This window comes from Sminthopsis crassicaudata, chromosome 1 (genome assembly GCF_048593235.1).
Source record: "Sminthopsis crassicaudata isolate SCR6 chromosome 1, ASM4859323v1, whole genome shotgun sequence".
Lineage (NCBI taxonomy): Eukaryota > Metazoa > Chordata > Mammalia > Dasyuromorphia > Dasyuridae > Sminthopsis > Sminthopsis crassicaudata.
In genome coordinates, this window is record NC_133617.1 from 486,561,730 (window position 1) to 486,583,960 (window position 22,231).

The 22,231-nt window shown below is 39.1% G+C and overlaps 1 protein-coding gene across 1 annotated transcript in view; it reads left to right on the forward strand.

Annotated features, from left to right (window-relative positions):
• MYH16 (myosin heavy chain 16) overlaps positions 1–22,231 on the forward strand; it is a 156,762-nt gene that overhangs the window by 127,638 nt on the left and 6,893 nt on the right. The window contains exons 28-40 of the mRNA XM_074281247.1: positions 1,504–1,560; positions 1,942–2,028; positions 3,616–3,861; positions 5,328–5,445; positions 8,661–8,788; positions 9,294–9,490; positions 12,455–12,587; positions 14,186–14,402; positions 16,448–16,584; positions 16,685–16,788; positions 18,122–18,314; positions 19,626–19,829; positions 21,428–21,553. Coding sequence (XP_074137348.1) covers positions 1,504–1,560; positions 1,942–2,028; positions 3,616–3,861; positions 5,328–5,445; positions 8,661–8,788; positions 9,294–9,490; positions 12,455–12,587; positions 14,186–14,402; positions 16,448–16,584; positions 16,685–16,788; positions 18,122–18,314; positions 19,626–19,829; positions 21,428–21,553 — 1,947 coding nt within the window. The remainder of the gene's footprint in view (positions 1–1,503; positions 1,561–1,941; positions 2,029–3,615; positions 3,862–5,327; positions 5,446–8,660; positions 8,789–9,293; positions 9,491–12,454; positions 12,588–14,185; positions 14,403–16,447; positions 16,585–16,684; positions 16,789–18,121; positions 18,315–19,625; positions 19,830–21,427; positions 21,554–22,231) is intronic.

Consider the following 22,231-nt stretch of genomic DNA (forward strand, 5'->3'; position numbering starts at 1 on the left):
CTTTAATTAAGTGGACCATTTGGCAGACTTCTACATAAAAGCAATTTTTACCTAATTCAAATTTGCCAGAGGATGTGGGGAAGAGAGAGATAGTGGGAGGCAAGAAAGGGACCCTGCATGACTGTTGAGGAGAGGGCAGAGCACAAGTGGGAGATAGAGATAGAGAATGGAGGAAGAAAGAGGAGGGGGGCAGGAACTGAGAGGAAGTAGGATGGGGCAGACACTCTGGGACCAGATACACCTATACACAGGAAATGATGGATGATATGGGTACATGAGATGGAAGACAGATATGTGGAGAAGGACAGAAGGGTAAGTGGACAGAGGGGAACAAAAATCTTTTCTCTCCCCATAGGAAGTCTCAAGTTAAGAACCTGATCTCTGACAGCAATCTCACTGCAGTGCTCACTTGGAGGGGTTTTTTATGGATTTTTTTAGACGGAATTAAGGAGAAGGGAGGTCATGAAGAATCAAGTAGAGGTCCAATAGTGAAGAGAAAATTGTACAAATATATAGATAAAGTTATATATGTGTACATACACACACTTATACAATACTTACTATTCAATAAAATTGATAGGTATTCCAGAAGGTGGATTTCTTTTATTATTTTTATATAAAGTTGAATTCGCATAATGAGAATTTGTGTAAAGTGAGAACTATCTGTATATTGTATTGAGGGAAAACAATTATGCAGAAATAACATAAATAGTAAATATATAATAAACACAAAGTAAGTCCAGAGATAAGCAAGAAAAGTCTCTTGAAGGATATAGTGTTCAAGCTAAAACTTAAAGGACAACATTTCAGGGATGGGATACAGCTTGTATAAAGGCACTGAGATGAAAGAGGGAATATTGTTATTGTTCAATCATTTTTCAGTCATGTCCAGCACTTCGTGAGCCCCGTTTGGGGTTTTCTTGGCAAAGACATAGTGGTTTGGCATTTCCTTCTCCAGATTGTTTTACAAATGAGAAAACTAAGGCAAACAAGGTGAAGATTCTTATGTCCAGTAAGTGTCTGAGGTTAGATTTGAACTCAGGAACATGAGTCTTCCTGAGTCCCCAAAGTGGAGCCATCTAGATGCCCAAAGCAGTGTTGTTGATCTCAGACAGAAGCACATCCCTCTAGGCTGCTTATGATGAATTTGAAACCTTTAATGTAAAGGAAAATATCTCAATTTTGAGCAGTTAACATGTTTCTTTTTTTATTATGGCTTTTTATTTACAAGATAAATGCATGGGTAGTTTTCCAGCATTAACAATTGCAAAACCTTTTGTTCCAACTTTTCTCCTCTTTCCCCCCACCCCTTCCCCCAAATGGCAGGTTGACCAATACATGTTAAATACAATCCCTTCCCAATCCTCATTTTTTAGCTTCTTGGTTAAGTTAATGGTTTATGTACTGTGTAACTGTTTTGTGTTAACTTCTGGGTAATGGTTGGGACTGATGTACTTCAACTTTATGAGAGAAAGACTAATTTCTTGTTTGTGCACCTACCAGGCCCGGATTGAGGAACTGGAAGAAGAATTAGAAGCAGAGAGGGCTATGAGAGCAAAGGTAAATAACAAAAAGTACTCACTCTTTGACAGAGATGCTAAGAAAACCTAAAATCCAACTACTGTAAGTAGCTTAGGTCCAGCCTAAATACTATTGCAGTTGGAACTGCTAGAAAGAGTTCACGTATTCGTTGAATTTCCAGATCCTAAGGACCTTGGGTATATATTTCTGAGTTAACTGCATCCCTGAATTTATTACAGAATTAAGATTTATTTATCTAGTCTAGTTGTTGAATGACCCTAATAGCCATATTAATATGCAGAACTGACCCAAGTTACAGTCCTACCTCTCTAGGATCTGATGACTCAAACAGAAATCTTGATTGGAGATCTTCACAAAGAGGACGCATCACTAAGCTTCTTTCCCCAAATGCTTCCACAGGTGGAGAAACAACGTAGTGACCTGTCCCGGGACCTTGAAGACCTCAGTGACAGACTAGAAGAAGCTGGAGGGGCCACTTCTGCTCAGGTAACCGTGTACAGAGAAGGACATAAGGCTTCCCCTCTACCCACCCTGGAGTTTAGGATATAAAAGTGATGATGCATTGGAGGAGGTCAAGGACCAGTCTTAAAAATCTCTTTTTTGTCTTTCTGGGAAGATTCTTGGGTGAAGCCAATTGATGAGCAAAGGATATGAAGTAAGCCATATCCACATTTGTCCATAACTCATTTGCTTGGGACACGGTTCCAATGAGGTCAAGGTTATGGCTTTGATCTCTGTGTGAGCTAGTTTGTTCTTATATGTCCATACTCACCCAGTACATAAATCATTAACCTTGATTGGTTAATTCATAAAATAAGGCCCGTAGGAAAGAGGAAGTATATCAGTGTTTTCTCTTCTGTTGGAAGACGTACTGACTTAATGAGTCAGGAGCATCATCTTTAGATTTAAAATATAATTTCTTCATTAAAAAATACAACTAGTAGAATCACCTTAGTACTTGGCATTTGAAGTGCACAGTATCTGAATGCTTCATCACATGTGCTATAACAGCTTTCTTAGAGCTGGCTGCTAAGATCAGAAAGAAAAGAATACTGGCCGTACCAAGGTCAGCTCCTCAGTGCTTAGTACTGAACATTCTCCCTTAACCTCTTGGATGAACTGATATTGAAGTTTACTTAAGCCCAACAGTGAAAATCTTTAGCTCATCAGATATAGGTCCCAGGCCTAGCTCCAGCACTACATTTTCTTTACAGTGTTGTGCCTCAGTTTCCCCAACTGTGCAATGTCAATGAGATTCTTTGCCTCTATCCCTTCAGCTGGAGGGAATGGGTAAATAAAGTGGATCAGGAACTCTTGTTTATAGAGAAGCACTTTCTAAAGCCAAAGTGTTATTGCATTCTATAGGTTAGCACACTTAGATGTATTGATATTTTCGGTGGTCCAAGTCTAGTATGGTGCCTTGCACAATGATGCTCAGTGAGCATTTGCTGAATGAATGTTGAATAGAGGTAAGTCACAAATTGCTAGTACAATCACCAAACGAATCATAAAATTTAAGTTTCCATCTCATTCAACAAATACCTTCCAGCCTCTTGCACGTTATACATATGGGCACCCATACACCTCCGTACTCCCCTACCTTACATTACAATATCTCCAACAAGTGGTCTTCTGCTTAAAGAGCTCAATGAGAGAAGTTTCTACCTATTGAGACAGCCCATTCTACTTATGGAGAATGTTAACGAGGAAGGAATTTTTTTTCACATCAAGCCTAAATTGGCTTCTTAACAATCTTCACCTATTGCTCCTGTTTCTGCCCTGTGGTTTAAACAAAACATGTCTAGTCCCTCCTCCAGCTTGTAGAAGGCTGCCATGTTCCCTCCTGTTACTCCAGGCTAACGATGTCCATCTCACTGATATGATAGGGACTGAAGGCCCTTCCCCATGCTGGCGGTACTCTTCTCTGGACCTTCTCCAGCTAATGGCATAGGGTGGGGATGGCGGGGGGGGGGGGGGGGGGGGGGGGGGGGAGGGGGGGGAAATGAAGCTCCCAAGTTTCAGACACTTTTACTTTCCCCTCATTTCCAAATCTTCTGTTCTATCCCACTGCAGATTGAGCAGAACCGCAAGCGGGAGGCAGAGCTCCTGAAGCTCCGCAGGGAGCTGGAAGAGGCGGCCTTGCAGAGCGAAGCCACGGCCTCCACCCTGCGCAAGAAGCACACCGACTCCATGGCTGAGCTTACGGAGCACGTGGAGAACCTCCAGAGAGTGAAGGCCAAGCTGGAGAAGGACAAGCAGGTGATGAAGGCAGAGATCGATGACCTCAGTGCCAGCATGGAGGCTGTTCAGAAGTCCAAGGTGAGGCAGCCCGGGCATCTCCTCACCCCATGAGCTCGCACCAAAGGTCCACTCTAGAGGAGCAGGTAAGGGCCTTGTGGCCCTTTCTCCTTAGAGAGGAAATCTCCCCAGGCTTTAGGAGCCGTCCCTCAAACAGCACAGTTCAATAGGATTTCAAGTAGAAGGCAGTCTACATAGATAGAGACAGCTTCACATAAGAACCCGTTTGGTAGTTGAGGTTTCCTACAAACCAGTGGAAGGACTCTAGGAGGGAGCGAGCTAAGCAAGCAGATTCAGTTTGTGAGCCCTGCTTGAGACAGAACAGGAGAGAAAGGCGGATTTGCTGATGAGAGCCTTGGGCAAGGTCAAGTAGACATTGGTCAAGGGAGACTTTTCTGTTAGACACACTTCTGGCTGTATATGAATACCTATGTATATGTTATGTAGAGCGAAGCTTCTTAAACTGTGGGCTGCATAATAGGGAAGTCACAAAAATCTGGCAACAATAAAAGGTATCAAATATTCCACCAAGATTTAATTCTTCAGGTAAAAATAGACAAGCACATCCATTTCATTAGTATGCAGATCCGACTTTACCTTTAATAAGTGGTAAGAATTATGTGTATACTAAAGAATTGCTTTAAAATAGATTTCTTTATGATTTATTATCGATGAATTTTATGATTTGTATACTTATTTTATATACTTATATGCCTGGGGTCAGGTAAAAATTTCTTGGGCAAAAAGGGATGGAGAGTCGAAGAAGTTTAAAAAGTGCTGATATAGAGAACACCAGAGGAATGCCTTCTAGCTGAATAAATTATTTTTATATTATGTTAATAAGAAAGAAAATAAAAATGTATATTAAGACTTGGATTTATTGATTATATAGGGATCTTTCTGGCTATATACAAATGTGTATATATATGTACATTTATAAATACATACTTAATAGGAAAAGCATTGGAAGTAATAACTTTTGGCTCAGCAAATTAGTTATTTGTAATATATAAATGAATAAAAATAATATATATTACGATTTGAATTTATTTTGTAAGGGACTCCTGTTTATATATATATGTACATATATGTATATAGAAGAGAAAAGTTTAGGCACAAATAAATAAGAATTTTAAAATATCTTCAAGCTTGAAAATATATAGGTAGATTATAAATAAAAATAAAATATAAATATACATCCAAAATATATATTTAACCTTGATTATATATGCAGATTCATGTTTATTCTTATTTTATTTCTATTACCTACATATTCAAGTTTGCATTATTATATCTATATAATTTTCATCTATTTAACATAAATCACCCTCTTCTCTATCTTTAATTTCCCCCCATGACTCCTGAAAGACCTAATATGAGAGAAAAGATACCAAATCTCTGTTGTTTCATTTATCACAAAAGGTCAAAAGAATTCACCTTCTGATTGGGCTCCCTGTCTAATCCCCGAGTGCCATCTTTGTCTTTAGGTGAATGCTGAGGCTCATGTCCGAAAGTTGGAAGACAATTTAGCTGAAGCTAATGCTAAAGTGGCTGAACTGGAGAGAAACCAAGCAGAGCTTAATGCTATCAGGACCAGGCTCCAAGGTAAAGTCATTTTCCTAGAAATAGAATCCATCCGAGGAATGGTTAAAGCAGAAATGACTGCTATTTACATTTAATCTGATTCAGTTAGGACCCAAACAATGACCAAACAGGGCTTGGTATTAGGAGCTATTAGTGGCCAATGAGAATTAGATTGGTTTTGGTTTAAGGCATGGTCTTTAAGAAAGAAGAGTCTTCCTCTCCCAGATTCATTTATTTATTTATTTAGGTGTTTTTTGTTTTTGTTTTTGTTTTTTTGGGGGGGACTAGGTAAAAGAGGAGATTCTTTGTTTCAATGGTTACAGCCTCAGTCAAACTGAGACCAAGGTCTCCCATTTCATCCAGGGCCATCTCCAATCATCTTCTATATCTGGCCACTGGACCCAGATGCCTCTGAATGCAAAAGTGAGGCAAGATCTTGCACAGCCCTCCCTCTTTAGGCTATGGCATTCCCTCCCTGTTATACAAAGGACAAACAACAACAACATATGAGGAATGATGCAGGGTGAAAAATGCTGTCCTAGATGTGGGATGGGATGAAGTTTTCTTTGGTCTTGGGGGAAAAAAAAATCCCATCCAATTCTCATCTGTGATCAGACAGGGTTAAGTAGCATAGAACTGAAAAGTGAGACGGTAAATATGAAAAAAAAAAACCTAATATGTTTATAAAACTATACCATCTTTCACATGTGTTATTTTCTTTCACATGTGTTATTTCTCACGCTGTCATTATCTTCCAAGACATCTGTTATGCTTTCTTTCATCTGTGTTATCAATTCAAGAGGCATTTGTTAAACACTTGGTATATGTCAGACACTGATAAGAATTGGGGAATTTAAAACAAAAGATAGGAGGAAAAATACTAAGCAGTCCCTATCCTTGAACAACTTATATTTCTATGTTGGAGAGCAACATGTATGCAGATAAACAAATATAAAATGAAGGCAAAATGATTTCTAGGGAATCAGGAAAGGTTTCTGGCAAGAGGTATCCCTGGAGCTGAGTCTTAAAGGGAAACAAAGTTTTAAGAGAAGGTAAGGAAGGAGAACATTGCTAGTATGAAAGGGATGGTCTGTGAAAAGGAGCGAGGGTTAAATATTCTAAGATGAAGCTGTTCTAGTGTCTTTGGTTTCCCAATGGTTAGGGCACTGGACCTACACTCAGGAAGACCTGAGTTTAAATCTAGCCTCAGACACTTATTAGTTGTGTGACCCTGGGCAAATCATCCAACCTCTGTTTACCTCATTTTCCTCAATTATGAAATGGAGATATTAACAATCAAGATTATTGTGAGGATCAAATGAGACAATATTTGTAAAGTGTTTAGCACAATGCTGGGCACATAGTTGGCATTCTATATAAATGCTTATTCCCTTGTCCCATCCTCTTCTTCCTAGGACTCACTTGATCCTTAAAACATATCTGTGAAATAGGTAGCATGATGCAATAGAGGGAGAAAAACACAATTGGATTTGAATATAAATAAAATTAAAAAATAAAAAAGGACTTAGGTTCTAGTGCTAAGTCTGGCACTAATTAATTATGTGGCCTTGGAAATCTCTCTGAGACAAGATGGTGGCATTGGAGCAGAAAGGTATGAAGGTCTTTTCCACTTCTGAGATTCTAGGATTCTAAGATGCCCATTTGACAGATGAGAATACTGAGGTTCAGAGAAGTTAAAGGATGTAGTAGAGGTCTTTTTTTTTTTTTTTTTTTTTAAGAGCCTGAACTGGAACCCAAGTTTTCTTGTTATTTATCATCTCTGGTTTATACCGTTCCATTCTCTGGCCCCTTAAGACTCTTGCTGTCACCTCTTCAATGAATAAGCTTGAATTCTGGGACTGCAAGAACACTTTGTAGAATGGCCCTCCTCCATCTCATCATTCCCTTCAGTATGTTCTCACTATGTAGCCCCAGAACAGGATGGATTGCCTGCGTGGTAATTATACCCATGCTTTCTTCCTAGGAAATTTTTTTGGCACAGAATCATCTTCCAGCTTGAGTTTAATTTTAGTTGTTTGTTGCTCAATTTTTTCCATATTTCAGTTCAATTAGAGACATTTTTAGTGATTTATTAATAAATATTTACAAAATCATGTTGTCTTGCGTATAGCAAGTACTTTAATCAGTACTTTTTCATGTATTCATTCATTCCAGTATTTCTTACTAGACAGAAGATCAGCCTTGGAATCAGGATGACATGAGTTTAAATCCTGTCTCTCACCACATACTGACCATGATATCCTGGGAAAGTCAGATTACTTCTTAGTGCCTTTTTCCCATTATGATGGTAACTAGTTGGGGTTGGCAGAGAAAGCCTGGAGTTCTGATAAGATTAATCTGAGGCCAGCAGGGAACGACACTGATGGGGATCAGCTCCACCTTACAGCCCCACCCCTTGTTTCCACACCTTACTGTATCCAGTCAGAAATCTAAGTTTTGATGTCAACCCTACAATGGTTAAATTTTCCCTGTAAATCTGTCCAGGGCTCACGCCATCTTTGTTGACTCCTTTTGGGTTAGCTCATTATGACATTCTGTCTCATGGTATCTTTCTCCTGTTTTAGATCACTAACTCTTGTAGGGTGCTAACGTCCTCTATAGATTTAGCCTGCAGGTCAATACTCCACTTCATGGTTTCTTTCTTCTTATCCCATCCCTCCCCCATGCCTCATGGTATTTTTCTCCTGGTTTTAGTTAACTAATTCTTTTAGGGTGCCAAACTCTTCTATGAATTTAGCCTGCCAGCTAATGGAATACTCCCTTTCTCCTAGTTAATTGTGAGTTCCACTGGGGAACTTGTCTTTTCCATTGTTAATTGATAAAACCCCTAAATTTATTCTCAATCATATGTCATACTTACCATTTCTGGTACCTATTTCACCTCTTCATTTTGTCTGTAACCTCTTCTCATAAATAACGCCATTGTGAATTTGTCACATGCCTGAACCCCAACATTTTGTGTCAATTCCTCTCCTCAAACTCATCAATTATAATTAGAGATGAGTATATTTTGAAGTCTACTACTATGCATTAGTAAATGGGGCTTCCATGCCTAAATTCCCCCCACACTAATGAAATCAAAGGCCAGACCAAATAACAGAACAAATTCCCCTTCTATTCTATTACTATTCCTTTAAGTCAGTTCAGGGAACTTAGAAACTTGCTAGAGAGATTTTCTTCTGGATCTCTTTTCATCTTCTTCTCTCCTTACTTAGCTGAAAACAGTGAGCTAAGCCGGGAACATGAGGAATCCCAGAGCCGGCTAAATCAAATCTTTAGGATGAAGACTTCACTGGTGTCTCAGGTGGAAGACTACAAGAGGCAGATGGAAGAAGAGTCAAAGGTTTGCAAATCAGAATCCTAGAACCACAATATTTGAGAATCAGAAGGCCCTTGGCAGCCATCTGGTCCAATGCATAGAAATTTTCACTAGTGCCCACACAAGAAACAAGTGGTTGTCCAGCTTCTCCTTGAAAACCTTCAAGAAGGGGAACCCATAACCTCTTGAGCCAACTCCTTCTACTTTGGGACAACTCTAATTATTAGGAGATTTTTTTTCCTGATGTTGTGCTTAAATTTGCCTCTTGATCTAACCCTTGATCCTGGTTCTGGTCCCTTGGGCCAGAAAGAACAAGTTTCTCTTCCCCACAGGATATCCTTTCAAATTCTTAGAGAGGCTGTGCTTATCTTGGGAATGGGGAGGGACATGTGAAGGTAGCTGAGCTGTCCACAACAGGCATGCTGAAGTAATTACGGTTAAAACAAAAAAGCTAAGGGTTCTGATAGGGCCCAGGAAGAGATTAACACCAGTTGGCAAGCATGCTTTCTAATACATCTGCTATCCACAGTCACGAAGTGCTGCTGTCGTCAGTCTAGCCAATACCAAACATGACCTGGATTTGATAAAAGAGCAGCTGGAGGAAGAGCAAGGGGGCAAATCTGAACTGCAGCGCCTGGTGTCCAAACTTAATACAGAGGTGACCACGTGGAGAACCAAGTATGAAACCGATGCCATTCAGAAAACTGAGGAGCTGGAAGAGACCAAGTGAGCACTGGATCTTGGGTAGAGTAGGGTGGGACAAGAGCCCTGACTGATAAGAGCATTATTTAGCTGCCTGGCTGTTGAGGTCAGAGGCAAAAGCAAAGGAAAAGAAAGTCACTAGTCTAAAGCTAAGGAGAGTACATAATTCAGTAACTAGCCAGCAGACGCCATTCCATGGCCTAGGATCTCCAGGAGTACAGCCAGCAGAGACCTTGGGCTGTACTTCTGAAGATCTCTTTCCTTCCCTCTGCTAGGGGGAATGTGGCAGAGTGGGTAGAGAGCTGGTCTCAAGGCCAGAGAGACCCAGTTTCAAGTCTTACCCTGACTGAGACCAGCTGGGCAGCCCTAGACAAGTCACTTAATGCCTCAGTGCTGGCCAGGGTTTCTTAAACATTTTTCCACTCATGACTCCCTTTCACCTGAGAAGTTTTTATATGACCCCATTTAGAATCTGAGCTGAGGTGTCTCTGGCAACATCAGTGCATGTTGTACATTCAGATCCAAAATGGTAGTGGAGTCTCACGATGCAGCACAGGCAGGGGCTGCCAGAAACACATTGGATTCATTGTTTGCTTCTGAGTTAATCTTTGGTAATTGTTCAGAAACCTTTTTACTATTGCCAAATTTTTCACAGCCCCCACATTCAGTTACATCCACAGTTTAAGGAGCTTTGCTCTAGGCAACTCCTAAGACTATTACTGAGAAGGTGCCTCCTGCATTGGTGGACAGAGCTGCCTCTCTCAGTGGAATTGCAGGTCCAGTACTTCCTTCCATGTAAACATCACATGCCATCCACACTGTTATATTCCCCTACTTATACATGGGTTCTTTACCTTTTTTGTTTGTGTCACAGACTCTTGGTAAAGCCCAGGGGCCTCTTCGTGGAATGTTTTTAAAGGAGTAAAATAAAATAAATGGAATTGTATAAGGAACCAATTAAATTAAAATACAACTATCTATCCTTTTACATATATGTATATATATGTATATGTATCTATTTATTTATCTATATATATCTATTTCTTTATCTTTCTATCTATCCAGTTTTATTTTCTTTAGTAGCAGGGAAGTCTCACTCCAGAGCAAGAATTCTTAAATTGTGTGTGTGTGTGTGCACATGGTATGCATGCATATATGACAGAACCCTTGTCACTTTGATGAAGCTTCTAGGCCTCTTTAAAAATAAGTCCATGGATTCCATGGAAAGAAACCCTGATTTAGAGGAATTTCCCCTTGTAATCAAGCCACATGCTTCTGCCTTTTTCAACACTTTGATCTGCAGGGAACAGACATGACTAGGCGGTGGGTGGAGTAGATAACAGAGAAATAATGGGATCTAAATAGTGCTGGAAATTATCATCAGTACTCAATATCATCCAGATAATGTCAAGGCTGTTCTGAAATGCAATAAACAACAGCAAGTGAACCATATTAAAATATATATATATTTTTTTTCAAAATAAACCAAGCTCTCAAACTCCAGGGTTAAGAAGTCTTGTATGTTAGCTTCCTAAAGACAAATTATGGCTTAATTAAACTATATTTTGCTCAATGCTGAGCATAGTGATCTGCCCACAGTAGATACTTACTAAATATTGGCTAAATAAAATTGAATTGGTTCTGAACTTCTCCACAGAAAGAAAGGCTGGGTTGATCCAGAAGTTTGAAGCTGTGGCACTCTATGACTGCAAATGGGCTGCTTAGAATGCAAGGCACTCCTTTCCATTATAAGAATCCTGAAAATGATGGCATAGTATCTTGGAGAGGCCATACTAATACAAAAATCAGTGGGATCCTTTTTGTTCCCAGGAAGAAGCAGAAACTAAGCCTTAATCTAAATACCCATTCCTTCCTTTCTGCTCTGTATGGAAATATCTAGGTAGGTGCTATAGTGGATAGAGTATTGGACTTGGAGTTGGAAGATGTGAGTTCAAATTTTGCCTCAAACATTTTATTAGGTGGATGTCAACAAATCATATAAGCTCTGTCTGCTTCAGTTTCCGAAACTGTAAAATGGAGGTAATTAGAGCACTTACCTCACAAGGCTGTTTTGAAGATTAAATCTAATCATTTGTAAATTTACTTTGCAAACCTTAAAGTGCTATCTACATGCTAGTAATTCTTCCTCCTTCTCTTCTTCTCTCTTCTTCTCCCTCCTCCCAACGTCTTCCTTTTCCTTTCCCTTCTTTCTTTCTCCTTCTTCCTCCTTTTCTTTTTTCCTCCTCCTATTTTTCCTCCTCTTCCTTCTCCTCCTTTTTTTCCTTCTCCTTCCTCCTCTTCTTTCTTCTCTTGGAACAAATTATTTTACTGAATATTTATTATATCCATTACTGCCTCATACTGAACTAGGCATTACAGGGGAAACAAAAGGACCATATAAGATCCCTGCCCTCGCTTACAGTCCAGCTGGAGCCACAGATATACATATGACAAACAAAATAAGGCAGTGCTTCTCTGTGGTTCTATAATTAAAACACCATTAAATACTATTAAATGGTAAAGACAGGCAAGCCCGCATGATTTCAAAGGAGAAAAAGAATAGGAGGAACGGGGCAGAGTGGTGCAGTAAGACTTCAGAGAGAAGGGGACCTTGAGTTGTTCCTTGAAGGATCGTTTGGATCATAATTTTCTAACTGGAAGCAACCTTAGAGGTCATCTAGTCTAGCACTCTCAATTTACAGATATGTGATTTTCTTGGGGTCACACTAGCTCGTTAGTGTTTGAGGCAGGATTTGAACTAAGAGCTTCCTGACTCCAAGTCCAACACTCTATCCACTTTGAGATGGGGCAGAGGGAGAGAAAAACGGTATAAAACAAATTTAAGGTTGTTAAATTATGTAGTCAATCTCTTTGGTTAATGATTTCTTTCCAAATGAAGGTCAAGTTGATGTGCAAGAACAGAGCCCATTGTGCAGTAATGGTTCCTTTTATATTCCTAACCACCTCTCTTGGACCTTGTCCCCAAAGGAGGAAACTGGCAGCCAGGCTACAGGAAGCAGAGGAGGTAGCAGAAGCTGCCCAAGCTCGGGCTGCCTCCCTAGAGAAAAACAAACAGAGACTCCAAGCAGAAATAGAAGATCTCACTATTGACTTGGAGAAGGTAAGAGGCTCAGCGGAGCTTCTGACTAGGGGAAAAATATCACATGGTATCATTCTAGGGGATTCCAGGAAGAATTAGGTTACTGGGAAGAAGTGGAGTCCAACTAGATTGAATAAAGGCTTTGTATTCCAATTCCCCCAGTGGTCTCTTCAGGAAATTCCTTGGGCTTTTTCATTTGTTGTGTTCTCAAAATTGGATGAGCCATTTTTTTCATGTTTTATATACTTCAGTGTAAAGAAGTATTAATTAATTTACTGGATCTGTGATGTTATCAATGTAGGCATTCCTTCCCTTGGTATACACTGTAACCGTCTCATCCAGTGCAATCCTTATTCCATGAAATATTAAAACAATGTTTACAATAAAGGCAATATTTCACGGTATCAAGTGGAGGTAAATGTTAGGGGTTCCCATTATTTCCTAGCCTTTGAAATCAAAGCCATCATCAATAGATCATCCATGCACCCCTTAACATAAAAAACCATCTCTATAATAAAGGCAAAATGTGTTATTGGGAGGGAATGTTAGGGCTCCTCCATTATTTCCAAATTTCTATTACCAAAGCAATCCCATGCTTAAATATTCTTAGCTATTCATACTGTTGCATGTCTATGCTTCTCTACTTCAGAACTATCTGCCAATTTTGTAATTCAATATTTAAACAGGGCCCACAGATCTTATTTAGGTTAATGTAAAGCTATTGCCTCATACTATCTGTAAAGACAGACCAGTTTCTAGCCAGCACCTATCCAATAAGGAAAGAATTTCATAATGATAGCCATGTAGGTGGCTAGTGAAAAACAAGTGAGACACTTGAGATTAAATGTTCCAAAATCCACAAGCAAAGGTGACTTCATCTTTGTGGGAGAGCAGCTGAACAGAATTTAGCTAAAGTTAATCCATCTAGGATAAACCAGAAATTAACATCCTTAATCTTAGGGATTATGTGAAGAATTAAAAAGGAAATGAAAAAAATAAATTCTAGGAATGACGAGCTTTGTTTAATAACAAAGAATTACCCAGCTCTTATGTGTTTTACATAATCATGCATATTGATGGAGATCAATGAACAAGCACTTATTAAGTGCCTACTATGTGTCCTGCACGCACTGTGCTAGATACTAGGGATAAAAAAATAAAGAATGAAATCATACTTACTCTCAAGGAATTTATTAATAATACATATTATCACACTATGGGAAAGTGAGAGTTGAGAAATTGGGTTGTTTGTCTTAGGGGAAAATATATTGTATTCTCATTCTAAAATTTACCATTGTCACAGGGATATGGTAGTTTCTTGTGTTATAGATAGTGATGTGCTGATAAATATTTAACAACCAGCTTTGTGAAAATGCATGACACACTTAAATTTAATTTGCACTATTAACATTTTCACTGTTACTTTCTTTAGTGTATAAACCAACAAAAGAGTAAATCAAGTCCTGATTTATAGAATTTGGTAATTTCTAAGATGTAAATGCTAACAAAGAAAATTTAATCATTGACTTTAACTAACCAGTATATAGCATGGCTCCAGCACATCCTCATCCTGGCTATAGATGCAAAACCTAACAGTACAACACAACCTTCATTTCTAGGCCAATGCTGCTGCTGCTGCCCTGGACAAGAAGCAAAGGGTCTTTGACAAAATGCTGGCTGAATGGCAGCAGAAATGTGAAGAGCTGCAGGTTGAGGTAGACAGCTCTCAGAAGGAGTGTCGCATGTACATGACAGAGAGCTTCAAGATAAAAACTGCCTATGAAGAATCCATAGAGCACCTGGAATCTGTGAAGAAAGAGAACAAAACTCTTCAAGGCAAGGCCCAATGCACCCTAGAAGGGACTTATAGAAAGGAGCATGAGCCGGAGGGGAGTGGGAAAAGGGAGAGGGTGCATCAGGGACCATGAGCTGGCAGAATGCTGAATGCTCTGGGATAAATCCTGTCCTCCAGAGAGCCTCAGTTTTTTCAAGCTTAATGACATCAGCTTGCTTTACATTCTATAATTAGGGTTTAGTACCTTCTACTGGGTCTCTATTTGGAGGAGGAAAAGGGACTTTAATGTACAATTATAATACCTTTTTTGCAAGGCAATTGGGATTAAATGACTTGCCTAGGGTCACACAGCTATTATGTCTGAGGTCATATTTGAATTCAGAGTCTCCTGACTTCAGGGCTAGTACACTGTCCACTGTTCCATCTAGCTACCCCAACAGAGAGAGATTCTTGCTTTACCACTGACATGGTAAATTACCAGAGTAGGAGCTGAACTCAGGTCTTCTCTGTCTTCAAGTCTTCATTACACCAAAACTCTTTCCATGATTCTACCCTATTTAACATAATGAGGTAGCTGAATTTCTCAATGGATAGAACAATGGGCTTAGAGTCAGGAAGACTTATTTTCCTGAGTTCAAATTCTACCTTGGATATCTGTATTTCCCTGGGCAAGTCACTGAATCTTTTTTGCCTCATTTTCTTCATCTATAAAATGAGTTGGACAAAGAAATGGCAAACCACTTCAGTATCTTTGTCAAGAAAATCCCAAATTGGGTCACAAAGAGTCACATTTGACTGAATAACAATTTAACATAATGCAACAAATGCTATTACAACAAGCTTTAAGGTAATATTTAAGTTTTTCCATTCCATCGGAATTTTGCCTTGGTGAATATTGTTTAAGAGAGGGCTCCCATGAAATATCAGAAACATTTAATTCAGATCTTCTATTCCAAGACCAATGACAAATGCTCTTTCCATTTTGTCACTGTACCTGTAAAACAACACATAATACAGATCAACAACATATACACGAAGATCTACAGAGATCCTGGAATAATATGGATAAACATCAAAAGTTTATTGGCTTTGCCCCCTAAAATTTTTCTTATGTTCATAATTAAATAAATGAATACATTGTTTTAAAAGGAAATTATTAGGCCATAGCAAAATCCAACATGACCTAAGAATTAAGGTATTTTCTTAAAGTGTTACTAAAATGACATTTGATCTATTGTGTTAAATACAGCAATATAGAGGAAGTCTTCTGAAGTTAGCTTCAAAGCTATCAGTTTCTATTGATTCCCACAGACTCACATATAATAAGGTTTTCCAGCAAAGGAAGATCAGAGTGGCATCCTGATTATCTCTGTTTGATGATGAACTTTAACATAGTTATCCTTTCTAATAATAATGACAATAGGCAACCCACTTTTATTGCACCATTAAGAGTGCTCTTCTCTAATAGAGGGTCTCTATGAGCTGCCAGGTCTCCAAGGAAATCCTCATCTAGCTCATGTTCTGACCATGGGCTTCTCTGATCTGGTTTAATCTGCTCATTGGTAAAATGATGGGGTTTGACTAGATGATAGTCTGTAGCTTGTGACCTCTAGGATGCTTTCCCATCTTTGGAGTCACCATGGTACAGTGGAAAAAACCTTGGGTTCAAGTCCCAATTCTGCTACTTATTACTAGACAATAATTTCCCTCCGACAATGAACAAGCTGTATGATGTATGATCCTTTAACAATCTGTTGCCCCCATAAGAAGCCTTTTGATCTTGGAAAGTCAAATTTTGAGGCCAGAGGGAAAGAGGTCAAAACCCATTTCTGCTGCTTACTGCCTGAATGACTACAGACAAAAGAGTTAACATCCCTGAATCTCAGGTTGGACCAGATGGTCTCTGAAGTCCCTTCCAGCTATGGATCTATAATCTTATGACGGGGTCTGTCAGAGCTTGTCTTCCCAACAGGAACAGAGATCCATAGAAAGGATATTATCATGCATGTTGAGCAAAATCAGTTCTTTGAAGTTCAAGACTATACCAACTACTGATAGTCTCAAAGATGATAATATTTTGTTTCAGAGGAGATCAAAGACTTAATCGACCAGCTGGGTGAGGGAGGACGGAGTGTACATGAGCTTCAGAAGTTGAAGAAGAAGTTAGAGATTGAGAAGGAAGAGTTACAGGTGGCCCTAGAAGAAGCTGAATCTTCTCTGGAGGTAATCATTCAGACAGTTTTTCTTTATGCTGAGTCTCAGGAACTGGCTGGCCAGAGACTAATTCCCTGTTCCATTACTGATAATGTATATTTTCTGATAGGTGGAAGAGAGTAAAGTTATACGTATTCAGTTGGAATTGGCTCAAGTCAAAGCTGACATTGATAGGAGAATTCATGAGAAGGAAGAAGAATTTGAAGCTACAAGGTAAGGGGGATGCATAGGATGTAAGATAGATTCTTTACAGCAATTCCACTGAGGGAAAAATTGTCTTTTTCTTTCCTCATGGGAAAGGACTAAATTTCGCTAAAATTAAATATTGCTTTTGATTTGGGAATAGTTTGCTTTAATCCAATGACCCAAGAATGTGGTTTTCCTGTTTTAAGAAATTTCTGGATGTGTTCCTAGTACGTTTTTTTTTTAGTTTACAAAAAATAGATGTTGTGATTTGGAGAAGAATACTGCTTTCCAAGTTGTCCACATTGGAATGCTGTCTTACATGCTTGACTAGCAGCCAGAGGAACAATTCGGCCAGGGATTTCTGCTTTTCTGAAGTTGCAACATGCTATTTGTTATATTTTGTAACCCCACCCTATCCCATCACTCACAAACAAAAGTCACCCCTTATTCCTTCTCAAAGTGCTATCTTTATAGCTATTGTGGGAGATGGCTTTGGAGCCAATGGGGTATACCCTAGACATCCACTCAAGTCCATGGCAAGGTACATTAGGTTTTTTTCTCTTTTTTTCCTTTTCTTTTTTTCCTAAGGATTCAAAATATATAATAAGTTATCAGTTCAAGAAAGTACATATATTAGGAGAATAATATTCATGAGTATCCATCTTTACTTCCTCATAAATTAATTTTTTTGTTCTCTGCTGAACACCTTTTTTTACCTTATTTTTTTTTTCTTTCATCCACTCGCTACCCCCAAGCAGGCTATTTATGTATACATATGATATATATATATATATATATATATATATATATATATATATATACACACACATATCACCATGCCCCTTCACACACATGCACACACACTTTCTTATCCCTGCTAACTCTTTGCTTCAACTCTGCTCCTTAGCATGCCTTGATATTACTTAACCTCCCCCCATTCATGGATCCCTCCCTTGTCTTTTTCCCTCTTTCCTTACTTCTCTGTCTGTCCATCCCTCCTTCCCTTATTTCCTTTTAGGTTTTGGAGGGTGTTATATCCTTCATGGTATATGTTATGTTATTTACCAGTTTGAGGTTGGATATGCTTTCATTCTTTTCTTCCCCAATTCATCAGCAAGATATATGAGAAGTTGGAGCAGCTAGTATAGATCACCAGCCCTGAAGTTAGGAAGACCTGAGTTCAAATCTTACCTCAAACACTTAACACTTATTAGTTGTATGATCCTTGGCAAGTCACTAAACCCAATTGCCTTAAAAAGAAAAAAAAAAAGTATATGAGAGGCCTGTTCTTCCAGAGGGATCTAGTTTACAGAGGCTTGCAGCCTAGAACTGGACTAACTGTTCTTGTTTAAATGGGCAGGAAGAATCACCAACGTGCCATTGAGTCCTTGCAGGCCAGCCTGGAGGCTGAGGCGAAGGGACGGGCTGAGGCTCTCCGACTCAAAAAGAAGATGGAGACAGATCTGAATGAAATGGAAATCCAACTGGATCATGCTAACAAAAACAATAGCGAGCTTGTCAAGACATTGAAAAGGCTACAGCAACAAATCAAGGTACTTATGGAAAGGAGGAGGAACTGGAGGGCAAGGAGGACTAAGGGCTATCTAGAACTGAGGGATGCCTTGAATTAGCCTCAGTCTTCAGGTAGATTGCCTCAGCATGGATTAGAAATCTAAGGAAAGTTGACTCAATCAGATCAAAGTGATAGGGCCTGGGCCTTCCTGATGCCATCTGTCCATCTACAATCCAACTATAATCTGCTCCCCACCTCTTCATTCCCCCATCCCTCCCAAAAATTTACAAAGCATGAGGTTTTTGTTAGGAGAAAAGATAACTCTAATAAATAATTTTCTATGGTTAGGGAGGTTTGAACACAAAGACCTATGTAAGGCACATGGGGAATGATTGTAGCCATCTTGAGAAATCAAGGAAGGCCTTCTGGCGGAAATAGCAGTTGTGTTGGTCTTTAAAGAATGGAGAGAAACAAAGAGGGTCAAGAAAGGGATCTCAAAGGTCATCTGTTCCAACCTCATTTATTTTACTGTTGAGCAAGCTAAGGTCCAGAAGATAGAATGACAAGACATGAACTCAAGTCCTTTAATTCCAAAATGTCCCCATACTGCCTCTCAGTCCCTATTGTTGTGTTTTATAATTGAGGAAACAATCTGAGCTATACAATTAGCAAAAAGCCATAAGAAAGAAGTCAATGGATTCCCCAATCAGTCCAAAGACTCTGAATACAAGTGAAATAGATTTTTATATATTAAAAACAATTAATCATAATTGATTACACCAATTAATTATAAGAAAACAACCAGGATATAAGCCAAAATACAAAATTAGATTATCTAATTTCTAACTGGAGGAAAAATTAGGAGCTTCCCAAATTTGGAGTGAGGTGGAAACATGATTTTCAATTGAATTGGGAAGGGCACAAATGGGTTTTAGAATTTTTCACTTCCCAGAATTGAGAGATGCTGATTAATTGCATCCACCTGTATTTATAAAATAAATAGATGGCTTATATCACATACTTTCCTATGGATGATTTGCACAAAAATAATAAGATGGAGAATACATATGGCAACATGAGATGGAATCTGTTCATGAAATAGAATCTATTTGGTTCTCTTGATTTCCATACCAAACTAACTGTTATATAACTGGCCTTTATTCTATCTTGTAAATTGTACATTGCCTAGACACATACTAGACATTTAATAAGTTGCTCAATGGATTGATTGACTATTTCAGAGAGAAAGAACAGAAAGAGCAAAGGAATAGAGATGGGAAAGTATAGGGTGAGTTTGGAGTACGTATGAACAGAGAATTGTCCAATATTCATGCCCCCTTTCCTCTTGCAGGATCTCCAGATCCAAATGGATGAAGATGCTCGACAGCATGAGGAACTTCGTGAACAGTATAATCTTCAGGAACGCCGCCTTAGCCTCTTGCAGACAGAACTGGAAGAAGTTCGATCTAGCCTGGAAGGTAGCGAACGATCTAGAAAACTGCTAGAGCAGGAGGTGGTTGAGATCACTGAGAGACACAATGAAGTCAACATTCAGGTTAGCAAATGTATCTTTGCCTCTGTCTGGTCCAACTTACACAGGGCTGGTGGGACTATGATAATCTTCCACATCTCAGGGTTCAAAGCTCAGAGTATTTATCAAATAGTCTTATATCTTGCTTAGACTACTCTTAGTTCAGATGTTGCTCTAAAAAACCTAGGAGTTTAAAAAAAACAAACAAACAGAAAAACCCAAACCTCCTCCTCATATAGGATTATAAATTGGAGGGCATCTAAACCAAGCCTCTTAATTTTACAAATGAGGAAATTGAGACCAGGAGACATTCAGAGCCTTGCTCATGAGTACATAAGTAGTGAGGTATAAAATTGGGATCTGAATTCAAGTCCTCAGAGTCCAAATTCAACAACATTATGTTGCTTCACACAGTCTCCAAAAAACAACCCTCTCTACTTCTCCAGTCTTCTTAAATTCTATTGCCCCTCACCACTCCCCCCAATATCCTACGATCTAACCAGACTGGCCTTGCTATTATTCCTTGCATGGGACATTCCATCTTCCAAAGCAGTTCCTTTGGATTGGCTGTCTTCAAACGGACATCCCTGCCCTCTGGATTTTTTTACTTCTTTCAGCGGTCAGCTCAAATCCCACTTTCTGCTTGAGGTCATTTTCAGTCCCTCTTGCTCTCCCAGGCTTTACCTCTGAGATTGTTGTTGTTTTTAATTCATTTCAACCATTTCTGACTCTTTCTGATTCCATTTGAGGTTTTCTTGGCAAAAAAAAAAAAATGCTGGAGTGGTTTGTCATTTCTCCCTCCAGCTCATTTTGCAGATAAGGAAACTGAGGCAAAAAGGGTTAAGTGACTTGCCCAGAGTCATACAGCTAATAAGTGTCTGAGGCCAGATTTGAATTCAAGAAGATGAGTCTTCCTGACCCCACAACCAACACTCTACCCATTTTACCCCCTAGCTGCCCTCAGAAATGACCTTCCATTTATTCTGCATATATTTTATTTATGTAATTATTTACATAAATACTTACATACATTCTCTCCATCCCCATTAGAATGTAAGCTCCTTGACAATATCACATTTTTCCTTTTGTTGTTGTTTGCTTGCTTGTTTTTTTCTCTCATTTTTTTTTCATTTTTGATCTGATTTTTCTTGCACAGCATGATAAATGTGGAAATATGTTTAAAAGAATTGCACACATTTAACCTATATTGGATTATTTTCTGTCTAGGGGAGGGGAGAAAGGGAGGGGGAAATTATGGAACACAAAGTTTTGCAAGGGTAAATGTTGAAAATTATTTTTGCATGCATTTTGAAAAATAAAAAGCTATTATTTAAAAAAAAAGAATGTAAGCTCCTTCAGATCAGGAGCTATGTTTTCTCCTTTCTTTGTACCCTCTGATCTGAGCACAGTGCCTGGCACCTAGTAAGTATTTCATAAATGTTGAATGCTAACTAATCAAGTTTCAAGTGGTTTCCCATTGGACAGCATTAGAGAAGACTCAAAAGTGTCCAAAATAGCCCTCTATCTATGTGAAGCCAGATTTGTCTCCTCTCCTACCCCCTAGAGTGAAAGATAGAAAGGTCCTCTAGGACTCTATGTCAATCCTGTCTTTTCTCCTTTAGAACCAAAGTCTGCTGGTGGTCAAGCGTAAACTGGAATCAGATATTCAGCGCATCTCCAACGAACACGAGGAGCTCATCAGTGAATTCCGTACGGCCGATGAAAGAGCCAAGAAAGCTATGACTGATGTAAGTCCTTTCCCCCTTTCTTTTGCCACTGAGAGGGATACTTAGGCTCTCTTGCTTGTACTTATGGGAGATGGAAAAGACTTTAGAGATCGCCTTATCCCGCCCTCTCATTTTGCAGCTGAGGAAGATGAAGCCCAAATAAGATGATTTGTGCATGGTCATACAGTTGGCGACAGAAATGGAATTTGAAAGTAGGCTGGTCAGTTTACATCTGGCAGTCTTTCACCACTGCCACTTTGTCTGCAAAGGACAATTAATTGAAGACAGGATAGGAACCGGGAACAAAGTCATCTGGCCCAATTCAGATAGGCAGTGCCAAATTGGATCTGATTTCAAAGTTTTAATGTCACTTGCTGCCCAAACTACAATATAAGGCACATAGCAGTAGCAACATGAGATAGGACCTAACCTGATTAAAAACATCCACTTGTGAACAGCATCTATACATTTTGATGATTGCATCAGGAAGGGTCCCTAAGACTAATATATACTGAGCATCAGAATTTCTCCACTTCCTATAACTTTTCATCCTCTTCCCAATATTTGCTTCTTACCTCTTTGCTGAAGCAGTTGGGGTTAAGCACTTGCCAGGGTCACATAGGCAGGAAGTGTTAAGTGTCTGAGACCAGATTTGAACTCTGGTCCTCCTGACTTCAAGGCTGGTGCTCTATCCACTAC